The sequence below is a fragment of the Ovis aries genome, chromosome 5, assembly GCF_016772045.2.
Source record: "Ovis aries strain OAR_USU_Benz2616 breed Rambouillet chromosome 5, ARS-UI_Ramb_v3.0, whole genome shotgun sequence".
NCBI lineage: Eukaryota > Metazoa > Chordata > Mammalia > Artiodactyla > Bovidae > Ovis > Ovis aries.
The window spans coordinates 11,234,068-11,258,186 of record NC_056058.1 but is presented as its reverse complement, the minus strand read 5'-3'; the positions used below and the strand labels follow the sequence as shown (position 1 = coordinate 11,258,186).

Below are 24,119 nucleotides of genomic sequence, written 5' to 3'. Positions count from 1 at the left end.
GTCCAATCAGGGGCGCCGCTTGGGCAGGTAGGTGGGGCGACGCACCGCTCCGGCTCCGTTTTCACTCCCTCTGGCTCGGCTAGTGATCCGGCTTCCCACCTCTCAGAGACGCTAGCGGCACTGCCTCAGAGTCTGTCTTGTTGTGACCTGCTGTGGGAGTCATAGGAAGGACTCAGGGAGACCCAGGAAACCTAGAAATGGTGAGTGTGCTTTATCCGGGTGCAGAGTTGGAGCGAGAGGGGAGGAGGCGTTGGTTGGAGTGGATCCGAACCAGCTGTGGTTGTGTCGGGCCTCCCCGCTGTCAACCCCGGAGCCTGCGGACCCGAGGGGCGTTGCTCGGACCTCAGTCTCCTCCGTCCGGTCGCGTGGGGGCGGGGCCGGCAGCCAGGACCCCGGGCGTCCTGTACAGTCACTGCGCGCCCCGACTTCGGCTCCGACCCCGCAGCCCCGCGTCCTCCCCAGACTGTGTTGTGACCCCCGAGAAGGATTGTCAGGGGACCCTCGTGACTCGGTCTGCGTAGTTCGTGCGTGGGAAGAGCTCTGGTGTGTGGGGTCCCCAGTCCCTGACTTCTTCCCAGGGGGCACCCGTTTTCTCTTGTTTTCCAGTTATTTGAGTACCAAGAGTCGCAAGTCTACGCCCCTGTCCGCTCAAGCTTAGCTTTTCCTAGGGCTGGCAGTGAGTTCCCTAAATTTTCGGAGTTCACCCTGCCTCCCCAAGGCCAAATTCCCTCTCAGATTCACAGTATCATTATCAACTATTTGTCCTCCGTGGTGCATTTCAAACAGACGCAGTGTTTTAACTGTTTATCATTTTCCTCCCAGAGCGTTAGATGGCTCTTTTTTCCATTTTTTTGTCTGTGGATGTTTTCCACTAGAAGAAAGCAAAAAATTACCACTTGAAACTACTTTGTTCAACAGTTTGGTGCCTCTCCTCCCAGACTCTTTCCTGGGCACAGACATCTAATGTGTGGAAGTTCCTTTTAAAACTTTCCTGGGTCATGTGTCCTGTCAGGGATAGCCCTACTTTAAAGATTTAAAGATTGTCACCTTTAAAAGATTTATTCACATATTTAAATGCCATTTTTTCAATCAGAGTAAAATGCATTTAATCAATACAGCTTAAAAGATAGTATAACATATTTCCCAAGAGGCAAAAGAGGTGAATTTTAGGGGTAAAAAATTCCAGGATTACATTTCATTTAAAAAATTTTGTTCTGCTGTTTTTTTCTCCCCTGAAGCATGTGTAGTAAGTTCCTCAGGACTATTCTTTACTTTTAGGTGATTTCAGATGAAATTCTCTGGTTGTGTGGTATCTGCTTAGATGTCCAGACCAAGTGTTCAGGTGTGATTATTTACAAACCTATTTCTCACTGTAGAAATAATCACCGACTGACATCTTTTTTTTTTCCTGAAAGGAGTAAATATTTCAGGTTTTCTGGTTGAACTAGTGAAAATGCCCTACAATTTTCTTTCCTCCTTTCCACATAAATGATAGGTTTAAATTGTGTTGCTGGATTGTTCAAACACTAAGTTTGTGTCCATTGAAACATCAAGCATGTTCCAAAGATACTCCAGTGCAGAGCAGAGGCCTATAGTCAGTGATCCATGCCAAGGCTCCTCCTGTAAAGAAAATGATCTGCAGATCCAGTTATTCTTTTGGGGAAGCAACTCCCACTCCCCGCCCCGGCAGGTGTCTTATGTGTTCGCACCCGCAATGGAAGGAGACTTTATACTGAGAGATGCTACAGAGCCCTGGAAAGCTGAGGATGCAACTGCACACAGTGGTGGGGACTGATTTCATTTCTGAGGTTGGAGGCCTAAAACTTTCCTGTGCAAGTTCAATCCCTGAATTGGGAAGAGCCCCTGGAGAAGGAAATGGCAACCCACTCCAGTATTCTTGCCTGGAGAATCCCATAGACAGAGGAGCCTGGCAGTCTACAGTCCATGGGGTCACAAAAGAGTCGGACACTGTGGACGCAAAACTCGGAACTTCAGTTTTGCGTTCGCAGTGTAGGTACACTGTGTAATTTATGCACATTGAAAGAGGCCGTTATTATCATGTCTTCTGTGTTGCGGACAAAGGGTTTATGAGTTTGGGTCAGAATCTTAAACTGAATCAGACATAGAGTTTCCTCAGCTGTGAGGCTAGAACCTAGTAGAGTCTGTGCTTCCCTGTTTTTGGGACCTGGGAGAGCATGTACAGCCTAGAATTCATTCTTGTGGCTCCTCAACTGTCCCTACCCTTCTTCTCCAGTGACTAACCTGCTCTAAGAACTATATCTTAGACCCCAAGTCTGGGAATTTGGTCATCTTTCTGAAAGTGTATTTTTCTTCTGAACTGTAGCAAGAAGGCTGCTGCTGCTGCTGCCAAGTCACATCAGTCGTGTCCGACTCTGTGCGACCCCATAGACAGCAGCTCACCAGGCTCCCCCATCCCTGGGATTCTCCAGGCAAGAACACTGGAGTGGGTTGCCATTTCCTTCTCCAATGCATGAGAGTGAAAAGTGAAAGTGAAGTCACTCAGTCGTGTCCCACTCTAGCAACCCCATGGACTGCAGCCCGCCAGGCTCCTCCATCCATGGGATTTTCCAGGCAAGAGTACTGGAGTGAGGTGCCATTCCTTATGTGTTTTGATACCAGTATTTTCTCTTTGTTTTTTTAAAAAATTACTTTCATGACAATTTTTAATCCAAAAATGTTGTGTATACCAAATTAAAACACTGGTTTTTTTGACTCTATAGTCAGTATACCAAATTAAAACACTGTTTTTTTGACTCTATATGAGAGACAGCAAAAGAGACACACATATAAAGAACAGTCTTTTGGACTCTGTGAGAGAAGGCGAGAGTGGGATGATTTGAGAGGGTAGCATTGAAACATGTATATTATCATATGTGAAGTGGATCGCTGGTCCAGGTTCAATGCATGAGACAGGGTGCTCAGGGCTGGTGCACTGGGATGACCCTAGGAGATGGGATGGGAAGGGAGGTGGGAGGGGGGTTTCTGGATGGAGAACATATGTGCACCCATGGCTGATTCATGGCAAAAACCACTACAATATTGTAATTAGCCTCCAATTAAAATAAATAATTTTTAATTAAGTTTTTTTAATGGTGATTTATAGCAGAATAAATTACTTTATAAAATTAATATGTCCTTTTTTAAATTAATTATTTGGCCACACCACATGGCATGGGGTATCTTAGTTCCTAGACTAGGGATCAAACCCATACCCCCTGCATTGGAAGTGTGGAGTCTTAACCACTGGACTGCCAGGGAAGTTCCTAGTATGTTTTTTAAACTATATAATTTCTCCTGATGGATACATGTATATGTATGGCTGAGTCCCTTCACTGTTCACCTGAAACTATCACAAATTGTTAATCAGCTTATACCCCAATAGAAAACAAAAAGTTTAAAAAGAACTTTACCATTTCTCCTTTTCCTCCTGCAAGTTCTCCAGGTTTATTGCATCAGGGAGGTTGTATGTGTGTGTGTGAGAGAGAGAGGTGGTCCTCCTTTGTTCTGGGATTGATCCGAAGCCGGGTAGAGTTCCAGTGCACAAAAAACTACAGTTCTGCCGTAAGGAAGTTTAATAAGCCAATTCAATTTCCAAGCACTTTTCAAAAATTGTTAAATTTTCACATAAATACTTGAATCTCAAAATCAGTCATTTCAAATGTATGTTTCTTTCTTAGCTAAATGTTGCAGTCCTTTGATTCTAGTTTCCATTAGCTTTGGGGATTTTAATGTGTAAGTTACTTGAGAGATACGATGTGAGTAAAGCAAGAAAATTCTGAAACCAACTAGAATTTTGCTCCATTAAGGCAAAGAGAGCCTCAGTATGAGATGGGTGTGTTTAAGTGCTCAAATGTTTTTTCCATTAAAAAAATTATTATACAATTTTTAAAGGTTATACTCCATTTACAGTTACTACAAAATACTGGCTATATTCCCCATGATGTATGATATATCCCTGTACACTGTCTTACAACCAAATTGTTTGTGACTCCCAGTTCCCTACGCTTGCATTGCCCCCATCAACCCCATAACCACTAGTTTTTTTTCTGTATCTGTGAGTCTGCTTCTTTTTTGTAATATTCACTAGTTTGTTGTGTTTCTTAGATTCCACATGTAAGTGATGTCATAAAGTATTTATCTTTCTCTGTCTGACTTACTTCACTTAGCATAATGCCCTCCTGTCCCTAGACATTTAGAAGGCCATGCTATTCCTAAAGCAAATGAATTCTTGTTTTAATGAATGTGAGGGAAAAGCCATTGAATTTATATTTTTGTTGATATAAAGAAAACACTTTAAAGCTTATATACATCTTTTAAGTCTGTTTCTGGGTTTAATTCCAAACCCCTAATATTTTATATTATGCCACTTATTCCTGAAAATATCCCTAGTATGAAATTTAGTGGAGGGACAAACTATAATGTTCTTATCCTTTTAGTTAGAAGGGGATTTGTAAATCTTTTATGGTGTGCAGTTTTATATCTGTTAACATTTAAAGGATTAAATCTTGGAGTGGTTTCCTATGTAGAAAAATGAAGATTAATTTTAAAAAGCAAAACTCAATTTAAAATAGTGATAAGCATAGGAAAATAAGATGTATATCAGTTTCTCTCCTGATTTTAAATAATGCATGTGAAGGTTAAAAATATTTCTAAAATGGGAAACTAGCTTAGGACTCCTAGCCCGCATGTCCTCCTCCACTCCTGTGCTCTTACTCCACCCATGCACAAATACCCAGTTATAATTACTTCTTGATCATCCTGTCGATGTTTCTTTAAGTGGAAACAAGCCAGTGCAGATGCATGTTTTTCTTACCTGGGTTTGATTCTTGTAATGAGTAGTCAGGTTCCACATACTTGATGTTTGACTAGTACTGAAAGATAAGCCTCACCACTCCCATTTCCCCTAGTACGTCTTACCTGGACAGGCTGATAAGAAAGCCTGGGGGCTCCTGCTCTGTGAGCTGCCGGTTGCTTGTGCCCTGTGCTGCCCTGTGTGGCATTATTGACCCCCACCAAACCTGGGTTCTATTTACAGAGGACACCAAGTTGACAGTGTGTGTTAATTCCTTGTCCTGTGGGAGCAGAATGAGGATGGGACCCTCCTAGTGATCCTTAGTCCATGGCTTGGATGGAACCTGTCTGTGTTTTAGTGTAGGTGTGACCGAGGCTGGGTTCACCCAGACCTTGGAGGGGAGGGATCTTTGGGGGTTACTTGGCTGATTATATCCTGTGAATGAGGTAAACCCCTCAGATGATCACTCTGAAAAGATTATTTCAGAGAGAAAGAGAAGAGAGAGTAAAGGCAGCCAGTAGGTGGCAGGCTGAGTCCATTCCTAATACCAGAGGGCTCACAGGACCCTTCAGTACCTCTGCTGTTTCTGCACCTGCTAGAAGCACCTGCAACAAAGATACTGACCTTCTGAGTTAGGTGGGCAACACCTATAGCCTCACTGTGGCACAGAAAAGGGGTTAATTTAAACCAATCTAAGCCTAGGGTACTTAATTTCTATAACGTAATCAGTTGTCATGAAGGAGGCCTCTGACCCTGATGGCACTGGTGTGAGGCTCTCTAGAGGAAAAAAATTATCAATGTTAGGGTAGAAAGGACACTCTCTCCCTCAGAGTATATCCAGTGACCTAAAATGCAAAACAGAGAAAGACTGGAGGGAGAGAACCAGAGAAGAAAGGTACTGAAAGAAAGGACTACAGTTTCATTCAATTGTAAATCCAAAATATGCTGGAAGAATTTCCATAGCAAAAAGATAGGAGGGGCATGCCTGACTTTTGGTCCTCTGTAATATGAATTTAAATTAATATTAACATCTCCTGTAATGCTGCTAAGTCGCTTCAGTCGTGTCCGACTCTGTGCGACCCCGTAGACGGCAGCCCACCAGGCTCCGCCGTCCCTGGGATTCTCCAGGCAAGAACACTGGAGTAGGTTGCCATTTCCTTCTCCAATGCATGAAAGTGAAAACTGAAAGTGAAGTCACTGAGTCATGTCCAACTCTCAGCAACCCCATGGACTGCAGCCCACTAGGCTCCTCCATCCATAGACTTTCCAGGCAAGAGTACTGGAGTGGGGTGCCATTGCCTTCTCCATATTTAAGCAGTTTACCTCATCATCTGAGGGGAATGACTGAATAGAGTATAAAGGACAAATAGGTATACTTTGCCTTCAGCAGCAGAACTCTCTTCTTGCCTAAATTTCTCATGGTTGTATCACTCATTGTCCCAAAATATCCCATAGTGAGCAGGGAAGCTCTGAACCCATGATTCATTAAGTAAAATTAAATTGTCTTCTACTTCCAAATTGGCAAGACAAAATAAGAGTCCACAAACATTACCCAACAGTTAAATTCATTAATATGGCCTGATTTAAAGTTTTAAACAGGGCCTTGAATGTGGTAATCCAAGGACGAAAGAGCAAATAAAACTAAGGAGGGTCTTGGAATGCAGGAACAGAAAAGCCAGTTGCTTATTGTCCTTCCCTCCTCCATGTTGTAACTATTAACGGATTTCAGGTCCTCCTGAGCAATATAACCTGTTTTCCCTCCTACCTCACAGGGAGAAGTTATTTGCCTTACTCTTACCCCACCCAGAATACGTACCTCATCCAATCAGCAAATGACCCCTATCCCACCCCTTGTACCCTGGGTATAAAAGTATACTAAGGACTCCTGTTCAACGTTGGTTCTCCCTTGAGCTGGCCTGCTGTTCTAACAGCACCTCCCACTCTAATAAACTTCATTTCCTTCTCATTCTGCCTCATGTCTGAAAATTCTTTTCCAACCCGCACATGGACCACGACATTGAATTATATTGGAAAACATTATAAAGAAACATATTAAGGGAGAAGTGATAGCCCCCAATTTTCTCCTTTAATAGCCTTATTTGATCTGTCCTTAAACCTGGAAAGAATGAATGATACCTCATAGTGGATTACAACAACCTTGAGCTGTGGTTACATCAGATTAGCCCCTATTCCTAGCCCCTATCATTGTGGAAATTACTTACTTCATCCACTCAGTAAACATCTTGCTCTCACAGACTTGGTAAGTCTGTTCTGTTGAGTATCTATTTCAACATTCTCTCAGCTGCAGAGGCCTTCCCCTCTGAAGGGACATCTTTATCTGGTTACCCTCAGAGAACCTCAGCGGTCTTGCCATCCCACAGTCTCTGCAGGAAGATTTGAACTGCATGCACTTTGCTTCAGGAACACAGGTATGACATCACACTAAGGACATCTTCCTCTGAGCACATTCATTTCATTTTCATTCAGAATACACAAATATGGAAAAAAGGATCTTGCAGAAAGTGTATGGGCCGTTAACCAATGCAATGTGAGACCCTTAGTCAAGTTTCTGTATGTTTTTCAGTAATCAACTGCTCCCTCCTTTACAATGTGAAGAAATATTTGTAGTCGTTCTCAGCACCCACAAGGCCTACTAGGTTGTTTTGGTGTTGGGGAGACAACATATTCCTTATTTAGGAATTTTACTTGAGCCCATTTTTATTATTACTTGGAAATTTCCCCCCACCTTGAGAGCACCCCTGCTACAGAAGGCTCTGGACTGTGTTTAAATGACCATACAACAGGGACTCCTGTTAGTTCCCTTGGAGTCTCCCTCAGTATAGAGGATACAATGGCTTCCTCTTATGCCTCCTACAGTGACCCATGATGGCCTTAAGCTGTCTATAGTCTTCTGGTGCAAAGAACTGCCTTAGAAGGGCAATTATCACCATGTACTAGGTTCTCTTGAAAACTGAGACTCTCACAAGTGTAATAGAATGCAGTGAGCATAGCCCTTAGCGCACAGCCCTTAGCACACAGCCATTGCTGCGCTTGTCATTTCTGCTCACCCTGTTACCAGGCAACATGTTGCTCAGCATTTGGTTGGTACCTCAGTGGGCCTCGCCTACCAGCAACCAATTGTGGATGAGTAACATTAGTAGTCCTGCTCAGTCATTGGTCAGCACTGCAGAGGGCCCTGCCCACAAGTAACAAACTGTCAAGGGACCACTAGGGAAGGAATTTTGGGGGGCTCCAAAATCACTGCAGATGGTGACTTTCCTGGGAAGGAAAGTTATGACCAACTTAGATAGCATATTCAAAAGCAGAGACATTACTTTGCCAACAAAGGTCCGTCTAGTCAAGGCTATGGTGTTTCCAGTGGTCACGTATGGATGTGAGAGTTGGACTGTGAAGAAAGCTGAGCGCCAAAGAATTGATACTTTTGAACTGTGGTGTTGGAGAAGACTCTTGAGAGTCACTTGGACTGCAAGGAGATCCAACCAGTCCATTCTAAAGGAGATCAGCCCTGGGTGTTCTTTGGAAGGAATGATGCTAAAGCTGAAACTCCAGTACTTTGGCCACCTGCTGCGAAGAGTTGACTCATTGGAAAAGATTCTGATGCTGGGAGGGATTGGGGGCAGGAGGAAAGGGGGATGACAGAGGATGAGATGGCTGGATGGCATCACCGACTCGATGGATATGAGTTTGCGTGAACTCCGGGAGTTGGTGATGGACAGGTAGACCTGGCGTGCTGCAATTCCTGGGGTTGCAAAGAGTCAGACACGACTGAGCGACTGAACTGAACTGAGGGAAGGAATTCCCTTATTGACAGTTTGTTACTTGTGGGCAGGGCCCTCTGCAGTGGTGACCAGTAACTGAGCAGGAAAATCCCATGGATGGAGGAGCCTGGTAGGCTGAAGTTCATGGGGTCGCAAAGAGTCGGACACGACTGAGCGACTTCACTTTCACTTTTCACTTTCCTGCATTAGAGAAGGAAATGGCAACCCACTCCAGTGTTCTTGCCTAGAGAATCCCATGGACGGGGGAGCCTGGTGGGCTGCCGTCTATGGGGTCACACAGAGTCGAACACGACTGAAGTGACTTAGCAGCAGCAGGGAAGGAATTCAGGCTTCCCTGGTGACTCAGATAGTAAAGAATCTACCTGCAATGACGGAGACCTGAGTTGGATCCCTGGCTGAGGAAGATCCCCTGGAGAAGGGAATGGCTACTCACCCAGTATTCTTGCCTGAAGAATTCCATGGACAGAAGGGCCTGGTGGGCTACTGTCCATGGAGTCAGAGAGTCGAATGTGACTCAGCAACTAACTTAGAGAAGGAATTCAGCCATCTGTCTGTGGTATGGTGGTCATCAGATGGAGAGTGAGGTAAGAGGTGGATCCTGGCCTTCTCCTGGAAGCCCTTCAGCTCACTGGGCCTTGGGCCAACAGGTGAGCTGGGGCCCAGGGAACAGGCTGGAGGCTGTGTCCTGTGGGGCTCCAACTGTTGTTCAGTCACTCAGTCATGTCCAACTACAGCCATCCAACCATCTCATCCTCTGTCATCCACTTCTCCTGCCTTCAATCTTTCCCAGCATCAGGGTCTTTTCTAACGAGTTGGTTCTTCGCATCAGGTGGCCAAAGTATTGGAGTTTCAGCTTCAGCATCAGTCCTTCCAGTGAATATTCAGGACTGATTTCCTTAGGATGGACTAGTTGGATCTGCTTGCAGTTCAAGGGACTCTCAAGAGTCTTCTCCAACACCACAGTTCAAAAGCATCAATTCTTTGGTGCTCAGCCTTCTTTGTGGTCCAGCTCTCACCTCCATACATGACCACTGGAAAAACCATAGCTTTGACTAGACGCACTTTTGTTGGCAAAGTAATGTCTCTGCTTTTTAATACACTGTCTAGATTTGTCATAGTTCTTTTTCCAAGGAGCAAGAGTCTTTTAATTTCATGGCTGAAGTCACCATCTGCATTGATTTTGGAGCCAAAAAAAATAAAGTCTGTTACTGTTTTGATTGTTTACCCATTTTTTGCCATGAAGTAATGGGACTGGATTCCGTGATTGTAGTTTTTTGAATGTTGAATTTTAAGCCAGCTTTTTCACTCTTCTCTTTCACCTTCATCAAGAGCCTCTTTAGTTCCTCTTCGCTTCCTACCATAAAGTTGGTGTCATCTGCATATCTGAAGTTATTGATATTTCTCCCGGCAATCTTGATTCCAGCTTGTGCTTCATCTCCCCTGGCTTGGTGTACTCTGCATGTAAGTTAAATAAGCAGGGTGACAATATACAGCCTTGACATATTCCTTTCCCAGTTTTGAACCAGTCCATTTTTCCATGTCTGGTTCTAACTGTTGCTTCTTGACCTGCATACAGGTTTCTCAGGAGGCAGGTAACATGGTCTGGTATTCCCATCTCCTTAAGAATTTTCCACAGATTGTTGTGATCCGCACAGACTAAGGCTTTAGCATAGTCAATGAACCAGATGTTTTTCTGGAATTCTTTTTCTATAAAACAACAGATGTCGACAATTTGAGTGCTGGTTCCTCTGCCTTTTCTAAATCCAGCTTGAACATCTGAAAGTTCTTGCTTCACATACTGTTAAAGCCTAACTAGGAGAATTTTGAGCATTATTTTGCTAGCATGTGAAATGAGTACAGTTGTGCAGTAGTTTGAACATTCTTTGGCATTGCCCTTCTTTGGTGTTGGAATGAAAACTGACCTTTTCCAGTCCTGTGGCCACTGCTGAGTTCGCCAAATTTGCTGGCATATTGAGTGCCACGCTTTCACAGCATCACATTTTAGGGTTTGAAATAGCTCACCTGGAATTCCATCAATTCCACCAGCTTTGTTCATAGTGATGCTTCCTAAAGTCCACTTGGCTTCACACTCCAAGATGTCTGGCTGTAGGTAAGTGATCACTCCATCGTGGTTATCAGAGTCATTAAGTTCTTTTTTGTATAGTTCTGTGTATTCTTGCCACCTCTTCCTAATATCTTCTGCTTCTGTTAGGTCCATACCGTTTCTGTCCTTTATTGTGCCCATCTTTGCATGAAATATTCCCTTGTTCTCTATTTTCTTGAAGAGATCTCTAGTCTTTTCCATTATTGTTTTCCTCTGTTTCTTTGCATTGTTCACTTAGGAAGGCTTTCTTATCTCTGCTATCCTTTGGAAATCTACATTCAGATGGATATATCTTTCTTTTTCTCCTTTGCCTTTTGCTTCTCTCTTTTTCTCAGATATTTGTAAGGCCTCCTCCAACAACCATTTTGCCTTCTTGCATTTCTTTTTTTGGCAATGGTTTTGATCACCACCTCTTGTTCAGTGTTATGAACCTCCATCCGTAGTTCTTTAGACACTTTGTCTATCAGATCTAGTCCCATGAATCTATCTGGTGGGGCTCCAGAGCCCTCACTAAAGCCACTCACTAAAGCTAGTCTTGGCCCAGGCCTTGAGGCAGCAGTGAACCTCTCCCACCTCCTAGCCTCTGTGACCTAATAGTAGCAGCGGCAGTCTGCCTGGGTCACAGTCTGTGGGACCTTGTCTCCCCCTTATTTGGGGCAGCCTGAGGGCCATTGGGTTCTGTGCCTGGCTCCCTCAGTGATGACATCCGGGCAGTCTGGGAACCTGGCCCAAAGCTGCCAACTGAGATCTACCTCCTCTTAGCCAGGACCAGGACCCCAGAGGGTGAAAGCTTTGCCTTGGGACCTTGCTCTTTCTTGTCAGAAGAAAGAATAACATTCATTTGGTAGAGATTTACAAGAAGATTGTTGCCTGATCGTGACCTAACTTCAGGAACAAAGGATCTGACACCAAGAAGTTTGCAACAACTAATCATGCCTCTCCCTCACCTTTCTTATAAAAGGGCTTTGCTGAAAGCTTTTAGTAAGTTTGGGGTTCTTGAGCCACCCATCTCTTTGCATAGCTCTGTAATAAACTTTTCTCTGTTCCAAACTCCAGTGTTTTAGTATTGTTTGGCCTCACTATGCATCAGGCACTCAGACTTGCGTTTTTCGAGAACATAAGCACTGAGCAGGAGGAGGAAATGGCACCCCACTCCAGTACTCTTGCCTGGAGGATCCCGTGGACAGAGAAGCCGGGTAGGCTGCAGTCCATGGGATCACTAAGAGTCGGACACGACTGAGTGACTTCACTTTCACTTTTCGCTTTCATGCGTTGGAGAAGGAAATGGCAACCCACTCTGGTGTTCTTGCGTGGAGAATCCCAGGGACCGAGGAGCCTGGTGGGCTACCATCTATGGGGTCGCACAGAATTGGACACGACTGAAGCGACTTAGCAGCAGCAGCAAGCACTGAGCATGTGATTCTCTGCTGAGCTGCTCATTATGGCTGTGACCTTGGAAACAGCACCCCATCGGGTCAGCATGCTTACCAACACCTCCATGTGACATGATGGTGTCACATCTGTCCTCACCTGAGTCTCCTGCAGAAGGAGGCCTCGTCTGCTCATTCCCTTAAAAGTTGCTGCAGTGTTGGGAAAGGTCCCCATTCTCCCAGATGGAGTCTTACCTGGGGTTAATTGAAGGCACAGTTTGGGGATGTATGCATGACTGTAAGGAAGACAATATACATTCCTGCAGGACAAGTTCAGAAGACAATTGCTGCTCTTCATCCCTTATTTGTGATATCCCTGATTAAAAATCCAAACCCCAGGGTCACACAGCTACCCAAACATCAGGCGCTTATCTTGATACTGGCCCGAAACTGGCCTTATCTACTTGTATTCATAGATTCTTGGACAGTTGTCTAAGAGTTGCCCCCTTTGTAGTAAAAGAACTTTAAGAACCTCTGGACTCAATAGATAACCCAAAATACAAATCAAGGCAATACTTTAATATATATATATATTTGTTTGGGGCTATATCGGGTCTTAGTTGCAGCACATGGTATCTTCATTGCATCAGGTAGGATCTTTCTTTGCGATGTGTGGGCTCAGTAGGTGTGTGGAATCTTAGTTCCATGACCAGGAATTGAACTCATGTCCCACACATTGCTCGGCAGATGCTTAACCACTGGACCACCAGGGAAGTCACAAGGTAACACTCTTCTGTACATGTACTACTGCTGCTGCTGCTGCTGCTGCTGCTGCTAAGTCACTTCAGTCGTGTCCGACTCTGTGCGACCCCATAGATGGCAGCCCACCAGGCTCCCCCGTCCCTGGGATTCTCCAGGCAAGAACACTGGAGTGGGTTGCCATTTCCTTCTCCAGTGCATGAAAGTGAAAAGTGAAAGTGAAGTCGCTCAGTCGTGTCCGACTCTTAGCGACCCCATGGACTGCAGCCCACCAGGCTCCTCCATCCATGGGATTTTCCAGGCAAGAGTACTGGAGTGGGGTGCCATTGCCTTCTCCGGTACATGTACTAGGTCCACTATTCACGGTCTTGCCAGGACACTTCTCATCCACATTAGAGTTCTAGAGATGTTGATAGTAACCATGGCGCTTCTCAGAATATGCTGTGCAGTTCTGTCCAACAGGGCATTCAGTGGAAGTTTCACCTCTCTTACTGGTCTTAAGCTCATGGAACACCATGCCGCCTTATTGAATAAATGCAAATCAGTTGGATGAAAGGTTTCCTGTTTCAGTCATCGGTCACTCATCAGGGATAATGAGTTTGTCTTCATCTTTTTTTTTTTTTTCTAGTACACTTCAGTTTTTTTAGGGCAGTTTTAGTGTATAGGAAAATTGATTAGGAAGCATAGAGAAATGTATCAGAAAGTATACATAACCCCTCTGCATCCACAGTTTGCACTATATTGTTTTTTATTTCTTATTTGACTGTGGTAGATTTGTTAAACTTGCTCAGCAAATAGCATTGTTTGTTATCATAAATGGATGTTGGTTGGTGTCAAATCCTTTTTCATGCTGATTTCTCCTTTTATTTCTGATGTTAGTAATTTCTGTTTTCTTTATTCATTGTCTTGACTGGCTGTTTATCATTTTATTAAATTAATATTTTCAAAGGATTACCTTTGGGGTTTGAAAATTAGAAGAGTGTTTTTTTCTTTCAAAACTTGAAATACAAGGAGACCTCAAATTGAGGGTTCTGTTCAGGACCACTGCAATAAAGTAAGTCACACTTATTATTTGGTTTCCCAGTGCATATAAAAGTTATGTTTCTACTATATCATAGCCTATTAAGTATGCAGTAGCATTATATCGGAGAAGGCAGTGGCAACCCACTCCAGTACTCTTGCCTGGAAAATCCCATGGATGGAGGAGCCTGGTAGGCTGCAGTCCATGGGGTCGCTAAGGGTCGGACATGACTGAGCGACTTCACTTTCACGCACTGGAGAAGGAAATAGCAACCCACTCCAGTGTTCTTGCCTGGAGAATCCCAGGGACGGGGGAGCCTGGTGGGCTGCCATCTATGGGATCGCACAGAGTCGGACATGACTGAAGTGACTTAGCAGCAGCAGCAGCATTATATCTAAAAAGCAATTTGTATAGCTCAGTTTAAAAACTTGATTACTAAAAAATGTTAACCATCATCTGGCAATGTAGGGTTTCCACAAACTACAGTGAAACACAGTAAAATGAAGTATGCCTGTATAGAATTTGAATCCACTCTCTTCTTCCTTGCATGGTTTCTGAAAACATGTCTGATTTAATTCAAATCTTTTTTTCTCTGTGCAAATCAAAACTACAATTAGGTACCACCTCATACCAGTCAGAATGACCATTGTTAAAGAGACTACAAATAAAAAGTGCTAGAGAGGATGTGGAGAACTGGGAACCCTCCTCCGCTGTTGCTAGGAATGTAAATTGGTGCAGCCTCTATGGAAAACAGTATGGAGGTTCCTCAAAAACACTAGCAATAGAGTTGTTATATGAGCAACCAATCCAAATCCTGAGCATATAACCAAACAAAACTATAAATAGAAAAGATACATGCACCCCTATGTTCATAGCAATACTATTCACAATAGCCAAGATGTGGAAACAAATGTCCATATACAAATGAATGGACATTATGTATATATACACACACAATGCAATATTATTCAGTCATAAAGAAAGAATAAATAATGCTATTTGCAGCAACATGGATGGACCTAGAGGTTATCATACTGAGTAAAGGAAGTCATCTATGTAAGTTTCGATGGATCATCGAAAAAGCAAGAGAGTTCCAGAAAAACATCTCTTTCTGCCTTATTTGCTATGCCAAAGCCTTTGACTGTGTGGATCACAATAAACTGTGGAAAATTCTGAAAGAGATGGGAATACCAGACCACCTGACCTGCCTCTTGACAAACCTGTATGCAGGTCAGGAAGCAGCAGTTAGAACTGGACATGGAACAGCACACTGGTTCCAAATAGGAAAAGGAGTACATCAAGGCTGTATATTGTCACCCTGCTTATTTAACTTATATGCAGTGTACATCATGAGAAACGCTGGGCTGGAGGAAGCACAAGCTGGAATCAAGATTGCCGGGAGAAATATCAATCACCTCAGATATGCAGATGACACCACCCTTATGGCAGAAAGTGAAGAAGAACTAAAGAGCCTCTTGATGAAAGTGAAAGAGCAGAGTGAAAAAGTTGGCTTAAAGCTCAACATTCAGAAAACTAAGATCATGGCATCCGGTCCCATCACTTCATGGCAGATAAATGGGGAAACAGTGGCTGACTTTATTTTTCTGGGCTCCAAAATCACTGCAGATGGCGATTGCAGCAATGAAATTAAAAGACGCTTACTCCTGGGAAGGAAAGTTATGACCAACCTAGATAGCATATTAAAAAACAGAGACATTATTTTGCCAACAAAGGTCCATCTAGTCAAGGCTATGGTTTTTCCAGTGGTCATGTATGGATGTGAGAGTTGGACTATAAAGAAAGCTGAGCACCAAAGAATTGGTGCTTTTGAACTGTGGTGTTGGAGAAGACTTGAGAGTCCCTTGGACTGCAAGGAAATCCAGCGAGTGAATCCTAAAGGAGATCAGTCCTGGATGTTCATTGGAAGGACTGATGTTGAAGCTGAAACTCCAGTACTTTGGCCACCTGATACAAAGAGCTGACTCATTGGAAAAGACCCTGATGCTGGGAAAGATTGAAGGCAGGAGAAGGGGACAACAGAAGATGAGATGGTTGGTTGGCATCATCGACTTGATAGACATGGGTGTGGGTGGACTCCGGGAGTTGGTGATGGACAGGGAGGCCTGGCGTGCTGTGGTTCATGGGGTCACAAAGAGTCGGACACGACTGAGTGACTGAACTGAACTGAACTGAAACTAAGTCAGAAAGAAAAAAGACAAATATCATATGATATCACTTATATGTGGAATCTAAAATATGACACAAATGAACTTATCTATGAAACAGAAACAGAGTCATGGATACAGAGAACAGACTTGTGATGGCTAAGGGGGAGAGAAAGTGGAGACAGATGAATTGGGAGTTAGGGATTAGCAGATGCAAGCTATTATATATAGAATCGGCAAACAGCAAGATCCTACTCTATAGCACAACGAACTGTATTCAGTATCCTGTAATCAACCATTGTGGCTCAGCTGGTAAAGAATCCGCCTGCAATGTGGGAGACCTGGGTTTGGTCCCTGGGTTGGGAAAATCCCCTGGAGAAGGGAAAGGCTACCCACTCCAGTATTCTGGCCTAGAGAATTCCATGGACTCTATAGTCCATGCGGTTGCAAAGAGTCGGACATGATTGAGCAACTTTCACTTTCCAATCAACCAGAATGGAAAGGAATATGGAAAGGAATGTATGTGTATAACTGATTCACTTTGCTATACAGCAGAAATTAACACAACATTGTAAATCAACTATACTTAAAAGTAAATTTTTAAAAATCTGTGTAAACTAAGGTGTTTCTTTTTCAATAGACTCTTTCTTCAGTTTCAATATGAAATACTTGGGTGTGCATTTTCTTTTTTTATAATTTTATTTTTATTTATTTATTTTTGGCTGTGCTGGGTCTTTGTTGCTGTGCAGGCTTTCTCTAGTTGTGGCAAGCGGGGGTTTCTCTTGTCACAGAGCACAGACTCCGGAGTGCCTGGACTTCAGTGCTTGTGGCTTGTAGGCTCAGTAGTTGCAGTTCTTGGGCTCTGGTACACAGGTTTAATAGTTGTGGTGCATGGGCTGAGTTGCTACAAGGCATGTGGGATCTTCCCAGATCAGGGATCAAACTGGAGTCTCCTGTACTGGCAGCCAGACTCTTTACAGAGTGTCTTCTGAACTTCTGCATTTGTGGTTTGCCATCAATGACTTTTTAAAAATATTTGTTTGGTTTTGGCCCCATTGGGTCTTAGTTGGGATCCATTGCTTCAGCACACAAATTCTCCAGGTGTGGCACACAGGCTAATTGTGGCCCTCAGGCTACATAGTGGGCGGACTTCAGTAGTTGTGGCAAGTGGGCCCTCCAGCTGCTGTGCATGGCTTAGCTGCCCTGAAGCATGTAGGATCCTAGTTCCCGACCAGGGATCCAGCTCTTGAACCCCTGCATTGCAAAGTGGATTCCCAACCACTGGACCACCAAGGAAGTCCCCAGGCCTTGTATCTTTATTTTCTCTTTCTCAATTTTGGAAACAGTGGTTTTCCTGTGACATCAATGCTCTGACAGATCTAAGAAGAGTTATTGATTTCAAATGTTTTCAAGTTTTTTCTATGAAGTTGGGAATGGCATCCAAGTGCTTTAAAATATTTATTTATTTAGGTAACCTCAGATCTCAGTCATGGCACACAGAATCTTTGTCGTGTCATGCAGGATCTTTTGTTGCAGTGCTTGGACTCCCTCTGGTTATGGCGCCTGGGCTCAGTTGTGGCACACAGGCTTAGTTGCTTCAAGACATGTGGGATCTTAGACACTGGGCAGTGATCCAATCTGCGTCCCCTGCACTGCAAAGTGAATTCTTAACCACTGGACCACCAGGGAAGTCCCCCAAGTTCCTTAAATACCAGACCCAAAACCAGAGTTCTCTAACTCCCATTTTTTATGGTGGACTGCTATTAACTTTAAAGCCTCATTCCCCCTACCCATTTCTTTTTTTTTTCCCCCCCATAGGTTTAATGGGTTTAATAAGTTTACCCCTGCAGTTCCTATTTTCAGTACCCAGTATTCCTTTGAAATACCAGACAGACCCAGCAGTGGCCAACAGTCACGTGTAGCCCTCTAGAGTTTAAAAGTTCAGGTTCTCTGAGCATTCCGTGTTGCAGTGGCACTTGTCCAAAATTTGTACCTCCCTATTGTTGGGGGAGCTTTAAATGTACCAGTGGAAAAAGCTTTTTTGTCTTCATGGGGAAGAAAGAAAATCATTCCTCAAACCCAGCAGATCTAGCTGTGAGGTCTTTCCTCCTGTCCCATCTCGTGTGTGTGTGTGTGTGTGTGTGTGTGTGTGCTTTTGTTTTTGTTTTTGTTTTTTGCAGTGGAGCAAGAGACCAAAATCTAACTTGAGTTACAAGAAACAAGACAGTGATGGCTGGCTATAAAGGGAGTGACCAGGAGCAGTGGAGTCTCCTATACCTCCCACATCTAATATTTGTGCTTCACAGAAAAACAAAAATAACAGGTCCACAAAATACAACAGCTAGAATTACAAAACTCTGTTCATACAGGGGCAGTGGAAGTGGGAGGGGAAATGGCACAGGGAGAGAGTATTCAAGTCAGTTCAGGCACGGGGCTGGCAAATGCTAGAAAAAAAGCTGCAGAAAAACCTGTGGTCCTTTCAGACTCACCAGTGTTTAAAATCCATACTGATCTCAAGAAGAGTCTGCCTTACGTGCACCAGAGAAAAAATCCAGATTCCTCAGAGAGAAGGGAATGTATGCAGGGCCCTTCCTCTCATTTCTCTTTGACCCACACCTCTACATAGTTGTAAGAGTGCCGTGGTGCTCCTTTCTATTGGCAGTAACAAGACGTTAAGCCTTCATAAGATCCTGTTCTTGTGTGTGAACCCAAATCCACCCCCAAATATTTTAAAAAACCCAAGCTCCTTTGTCTCTTAAGGCATTTCCTGACTGCTGGAGAAGCAGGCCTTACTTTCCCCGGAGACCTCAATTATGGGAAGTAAACCCTTTCATACGCTATTGGCACTGTGTGCTGTCATCAGCGAAGGGATTCATATGTTCAGTGGTCAAGCCATCATACTTCTGTAGACCAGATAGGAGTTTGGGAATTAGAGAACTTGGAAGAACAGCCTCTAGAATGGCTGGTTTTGAAACCACTTCTTCCTGCAGTTTGAAAACAGATTTTATGGTTGTTTGGAGGAAAGCACTGCTGAATCCTTCATTATATTTTAAGGTCAAATTACCATGAATCCATTGTGATTTTCAATGAATACTCTTGCAGTCTGCAGCTCTTTACCTGTTACTCAAGATCAGCAAAGCACAGGGCACAGTGTTCTGGTTCTGCCATAAAGAGTGCTTCTGGCATATTATCCCACTTTGTGTGACTTTGTGTGCCTCTGAGCAGCCCCAGGGTGCATGAGTATAGGGAATTTGTGGTCTAAGTTGTGACATCTTCTTCCTGGTATCTGAGCTGTAAATACCAAGTAACTTTCAAGTCCATAAAATCAGAGAGAGAAAGGGAGAGCTGAGCCTGTGGTAAATATAACACAAGTTAAAAGCAATACAGCCTGGTAGTCGGGCTATTTTCATTCCACCAGCTACATCACTGTACTATTTCTAAAAACCTGGAACTTAAGGACTAAATAGCCAGTTGGATCTTATTGAAAGCTGGATTTCTATTTGTCCTGGACACTCATGTTTGGTGATAGGCATAGAAGTAAAAGTTTCTGGTTCTTCACCATGTTTTTACTTAGTAAAATCTTATGTAAATTTCACCCTCTGCCTCTTGGAGTGCTGTAAATAGTGGGTAGTAAGGGAGAGGGAAGAGTTTTCCTCACAAGGAATCCATGATCTTAAAATGATAATATTTGTTTCATGTGTGTAGCATTTCTGTCGTTTCCCAACATGTGTGGACCCTGCGATGAGACAGAAATAATATCTGATACGATCACAACAAACTGTATAAATAATTTGCATGTTTTCATGATGCTGTTAAACTTATAAGGAAGTAAGTGTGGACAGAGAGTAAGTTTCTCGTAATCAAGTCAGAGAGGTGACAGACTCATACGTAAAATGAGTCTTCATATAAATGGTGTATAGATGTCCAGGGCTGTTAGTCTCACACATCCTCCTATACACACATTTGGGATGCTTTAGGACTCAGTGACCTTTGAGGATGTGGCTGTGAACTTCACCCTGGAAGAATGGGCTTTCCTGGATCCTTCACAAAAGAAGCTCTATAGAGATGTGATGCGGGAAACCTTGAGGAACCTGGTCTCAATAGGTGAGGATGACAACTTGCCTTTATTTTGTTAATTAGTAACAACAAGTGTTTCTTGCTTATTGTTCCAAGATATTAAATGTGGAAATGCAGGATGTTGCTAAATAAAACTAGGCAAGGTCACAGCCAACAATGGATATAGAATCTAGTCATTTTTCTATAACTAATAATATTTTGGAATCATTTTCCTTGATCTGCAATTTAGGAGAAAAATGGGAAGATCATGACATTGAAGATCAGTACAAAAGTCAGGGGAGAAAATTAAGGTAAGTCATACCCACAATATAATATAGTACCTCATGTGAGTATTCCGTTATGTTATACAATTTTAAAAGGAGGAAATAACTAGTGCTCCAAATTTAGTTATTGGAAAATTTTCACCAAAATTACTTATGTGACATAGATGTTCAGTGTTTACAAAATAGTTCAACACTTTAAATAAATTCTCTATGTGAATTGTCACTGTTTTGATGATTGCAAGAGCATTTCTTATATTAAACTTGAAACCATTCAGACAAGGCATAAAACCTCCACTATTGCTATAAGTGATAAAAATGTACTTCAAATGTCCTACTAAATATAAAATTGTTAATAAAGAACTCATTAATAATGTACTCCTTGTTTGTTTGTTTGTTTCCACAGAAGTCATGTAGTAGAAAGACTCTGTGAAAGTAAAGAGGGTAGTCAGTGTGGAGAAAACTTCAGCATTATTCCAAACCTCAGTCTGAACAAGAAAACTAATAGAATGAAACCACGTGAATGCAGTGTATGTGGAAAAGTGTTTACACGTCATTCATCCCTTAAGAGACATATGAGTTATCACACTGAACGTAAACCACCTGAGTATCAGAAATATGGAGAGAAGCCATATAGATGTAAAGAATGTGGTAAAGCCTTTGGGTATCTCCAATTTTTAGAGACCCATGAGAAAAATCACAATCGAGAGAAAAAATATAAATGTGAGGAATGTGGGAAAGCATTCCATTCCCGTGCATCCTTTCAAGCACATGAAAGAATCCACACAGGAGAAAAACCCTATGAATGTAAGGAATGTGGGGAGGCCTTCATGTGGAGCACAGGGTTTCGAAGACACATGGTAACACACACTGGAAATGCTTCATATACATGTAAGAAATGTGGGAAAGCTTTTAATTGTTCCTCTTCATTGCGAACACATGAAACAACCCACAGTGAAAAGAAACCCTATCAGTGTAAGCAATGTGGAAAATTCCTTAGATATTATCATACTTTTAGAACACATCAAAGGACTCACACTGGTGAGAAACCCTATGAATGTAAGCAGTGTGGTAAAGCCTTCAGTTGTCCTAGTTCTTTTCGGAAACATGAAAGAATTCATACTGGGGAAAAGCCTTATGAATGTAAGGCATGTGGGAGAACCTTCAGAGGTCTCTCAAGCCTTCGAGCACACATGATCACTCACACTGGCGATGGCCCTTATAAATGTCAGGAATGTGAGAGAGCCTTCATTTCTCCTAGTTCCTTTCGAATACATCAACGGATTCACACTGGAGAGAAACCCTATGAATGTGAACAATGTGGTAAAGCTTTCAATTACTACAATTCCTTACAGTCACACAGAAGAACTCATACTGGAGAGAAGCCCTATGAATGCAAGGAATGTGGGAAAACCCTCTCCCATCAGCAAACCTTAAAAATACACATGCGGCTGCACACTGGAGAGAAACCCTATGAATGTAAACAGTGTGGTAAAGCCTTCAGATATTACCCTTCCTTTCACAAACACAAACGAATTCATACTGGAGGGAAACCCTTCGAATGCAAACAATGTGGTAAAGCCTTCAGTCATTACAATTCCTTACAATCACATGGAAGAACTCACACTGGAGAGAAGCCCTACAAATGCAAAGAATGTGGGAAAGCCCTCTCCCATCACCAAACCTTGAGAGTACACATGAGGCTGCACACTGGAGAGAAACCCTACGAATGCTCACAGTGTGGTAGAGCTTTCAGATATTACACTTCCTTCCAAAAGCACAAACGAATTCACACTGAGAAGAAATTTTATGAATAAGGAATACAGAGAAGCCTTTAGTCAACCAACTTCACTTTGAAAATGTTAAAGAAGCCACACTGGAGAGAAAGCCTATCAGTGTAAACAAGATAGGAAAACTTTAAGATATTTTCAAAGTTTGCAAACACATGAAAGGATTCCCGTAGAAGAGAAACCTTGTAAACAATGTGGGAAATCCTGCAAAAATTATACCTTCTTAGAAATGCATGAAAGAATTCATACTGAAGAGAAACCTTGTGACTGTAAAGGATATGGAAAAGCCTTCAGATGTTACCAGAGGTTTTTATTTATTTTTGATGACTTGAAAAAGATCAGAGTGGAGGGAGTATGGTAAAGCCTTCATTTGTCACAAACCATTTGAAGAGAGTGCACACTGGAAAGATACTCTATAATGTAAAAAAAAGTCAGAAAACTTTCAGTCATTCCAATTCCAAAAGAATGAAAGGGCTCACTGGACAAAAACTGAGTTAAACAGTTTTGGAAAGATTTCAATGAGCCCACATCTTTACATGTAAAAACTCACATTGGAAAGAAGTATAAGTAATATGAGAAAGCTTGATGAAAATTAATCTATGTGTAATCCTTCAGAAGAAAAAGTTGTTATTAAAGTTGGAAATACATTGTGTTTATCAATCCTCTTTCTTAAAGTGCACTATTGGACAGTGAATTTCTAGTAATTACTCTCAGAAATGAATATGAGGGGAGATGACTCTGTAAGTCATGTTTCCACAGTGGTACATAAAATTAATAGAGCTTTTTCTTTAAATCAGTTATATTTTCTCTTTGCTTTTTGAAGCCAGTTGGATCGTAGGTGAATCAAAGTAAATTTCTAATAATGCAATTAGGTGAAAATTGTTTTATAATGTTTGATTTGCTCTGTGTTAAGGGGCCACTGAGGAATGACAGTTTGGTATTTGGATTTTCCTAACAGCCTTGTGGCAATGGCACCCCACTCCAGTACTCTTGCCTGGAAAATCTCATGGGCGGAGGAGCCTGCTGGGCTGTAGTCCATGGGGTCGCTAAGAGTCGGACACGACTGAGCGACTTCACTTTCACTTTTCACTTTCCTGCATTGGAGAAGGAAATGGCAACCCACTCCAGTGTTCTTGCCTGGAGAATCCCATGGACGGGGGAGCCTGGTGGGCTGCTGTCTATGGGGTCACATGGAGTCGGACACGACTGAAGTGACTTAGCAGCAACAGCCTTGTGGCAGTTCTCAGATATCTCTAGTCCAGTATATCTATTTATCTTTCTTACCAAGCTCTTTTGTTGGAGTGAAGAGTACAAGAGCCTTTTAACATTTTCTATACTAATAAACTGTTCAGTAAATATTTGTGTATGCCTCACTTATCAATGAATATAGTTTCTATGTGAATAATTATTTTCATATTTATGTCTTGCTTTGTTCTTCCTTCTGACTATAATTTGGTGAATAGACTTGGAATTAAGAAGAGTGGCCTAGGAACTTCCCTGGTGGTTCAGTAGTTAAGAATCTTCCTTGCAATGCAGGGGACCTGGGTTTGATCCCTGCTCAGGGAACATGCCACGGAGCAACTGAGCCTGTGTGCCTCAATGAAAGATCCCACATAATGCAATGAAGATCCCCTATGCTCCAGCTACAACCTAATGCAGCCAAGTAAATAAATAAAAAAGAAGAGAGGCTTATGGTGGGGCAACAAAATCTAAAGCTAGACTCTCTGTAGGTAATGTTAGGGATTAGATTTTCCAGAACTCATCCTCTTTATGGTTCCCTGTTAGAGTCCACCAATAGTGTGACTTGCCAGAGATTTGGAAGGCAGAAACAAGGAAGGTATTAGTCAGATTTCACAGTCATCATATTTAAAGAGAGCCAAATCATAGGAGCTTCAGGTATACTATCTTCCAGCCCATTTTGTACATTTTTTCCTTCCAGTCAAGTATCCTCAAAACCACT

The 24,119-nt window shown here is 42.7% G+C and overlaps 1 protein-coding gene across 5 annotated transcripts; it reads left to right on the top strand.

Moving 5' to 3' along the window:
• Positions 1-54: 54 nt before the first annotated feature.
• LOC101102642 (zinc finger protein 709) lies at positions 55-23,515 on the top strand. 5 transcript variants are annotated; one of them, XM_015095812.4, is made up of 4 exons: positions 55-200; positions 20,010-20,136; positions 20,339-20,399; positions 20,776-23,515. In XM_015095812.4, the coding sequence occupies exons 1-4, from the start codon at positions 198-200 to the stop codon at positions 22,184-22,186; spliced, it is 1,602 nt and encodes a 533-aa protein (XP_014951298.1). In that variant the 5' UTR covers positions 55-197; the 3' UTR covers positions 22,187-23,515. The 5 variants fall into 5 exon arrangements, with proteins under 5 accessions (XP_014951298.1, XP_060271410.1, XP_042105813.1 ...); XM_060415427.1 differs by having other exon boundaries at positions 2,345-20,136; XM_042249879.2 differs by lacking the exon at positions 20,010-20,136.
• The last annotated feature ends 604 nt before the right edge of the window (positions 23,516-24,119 follow it).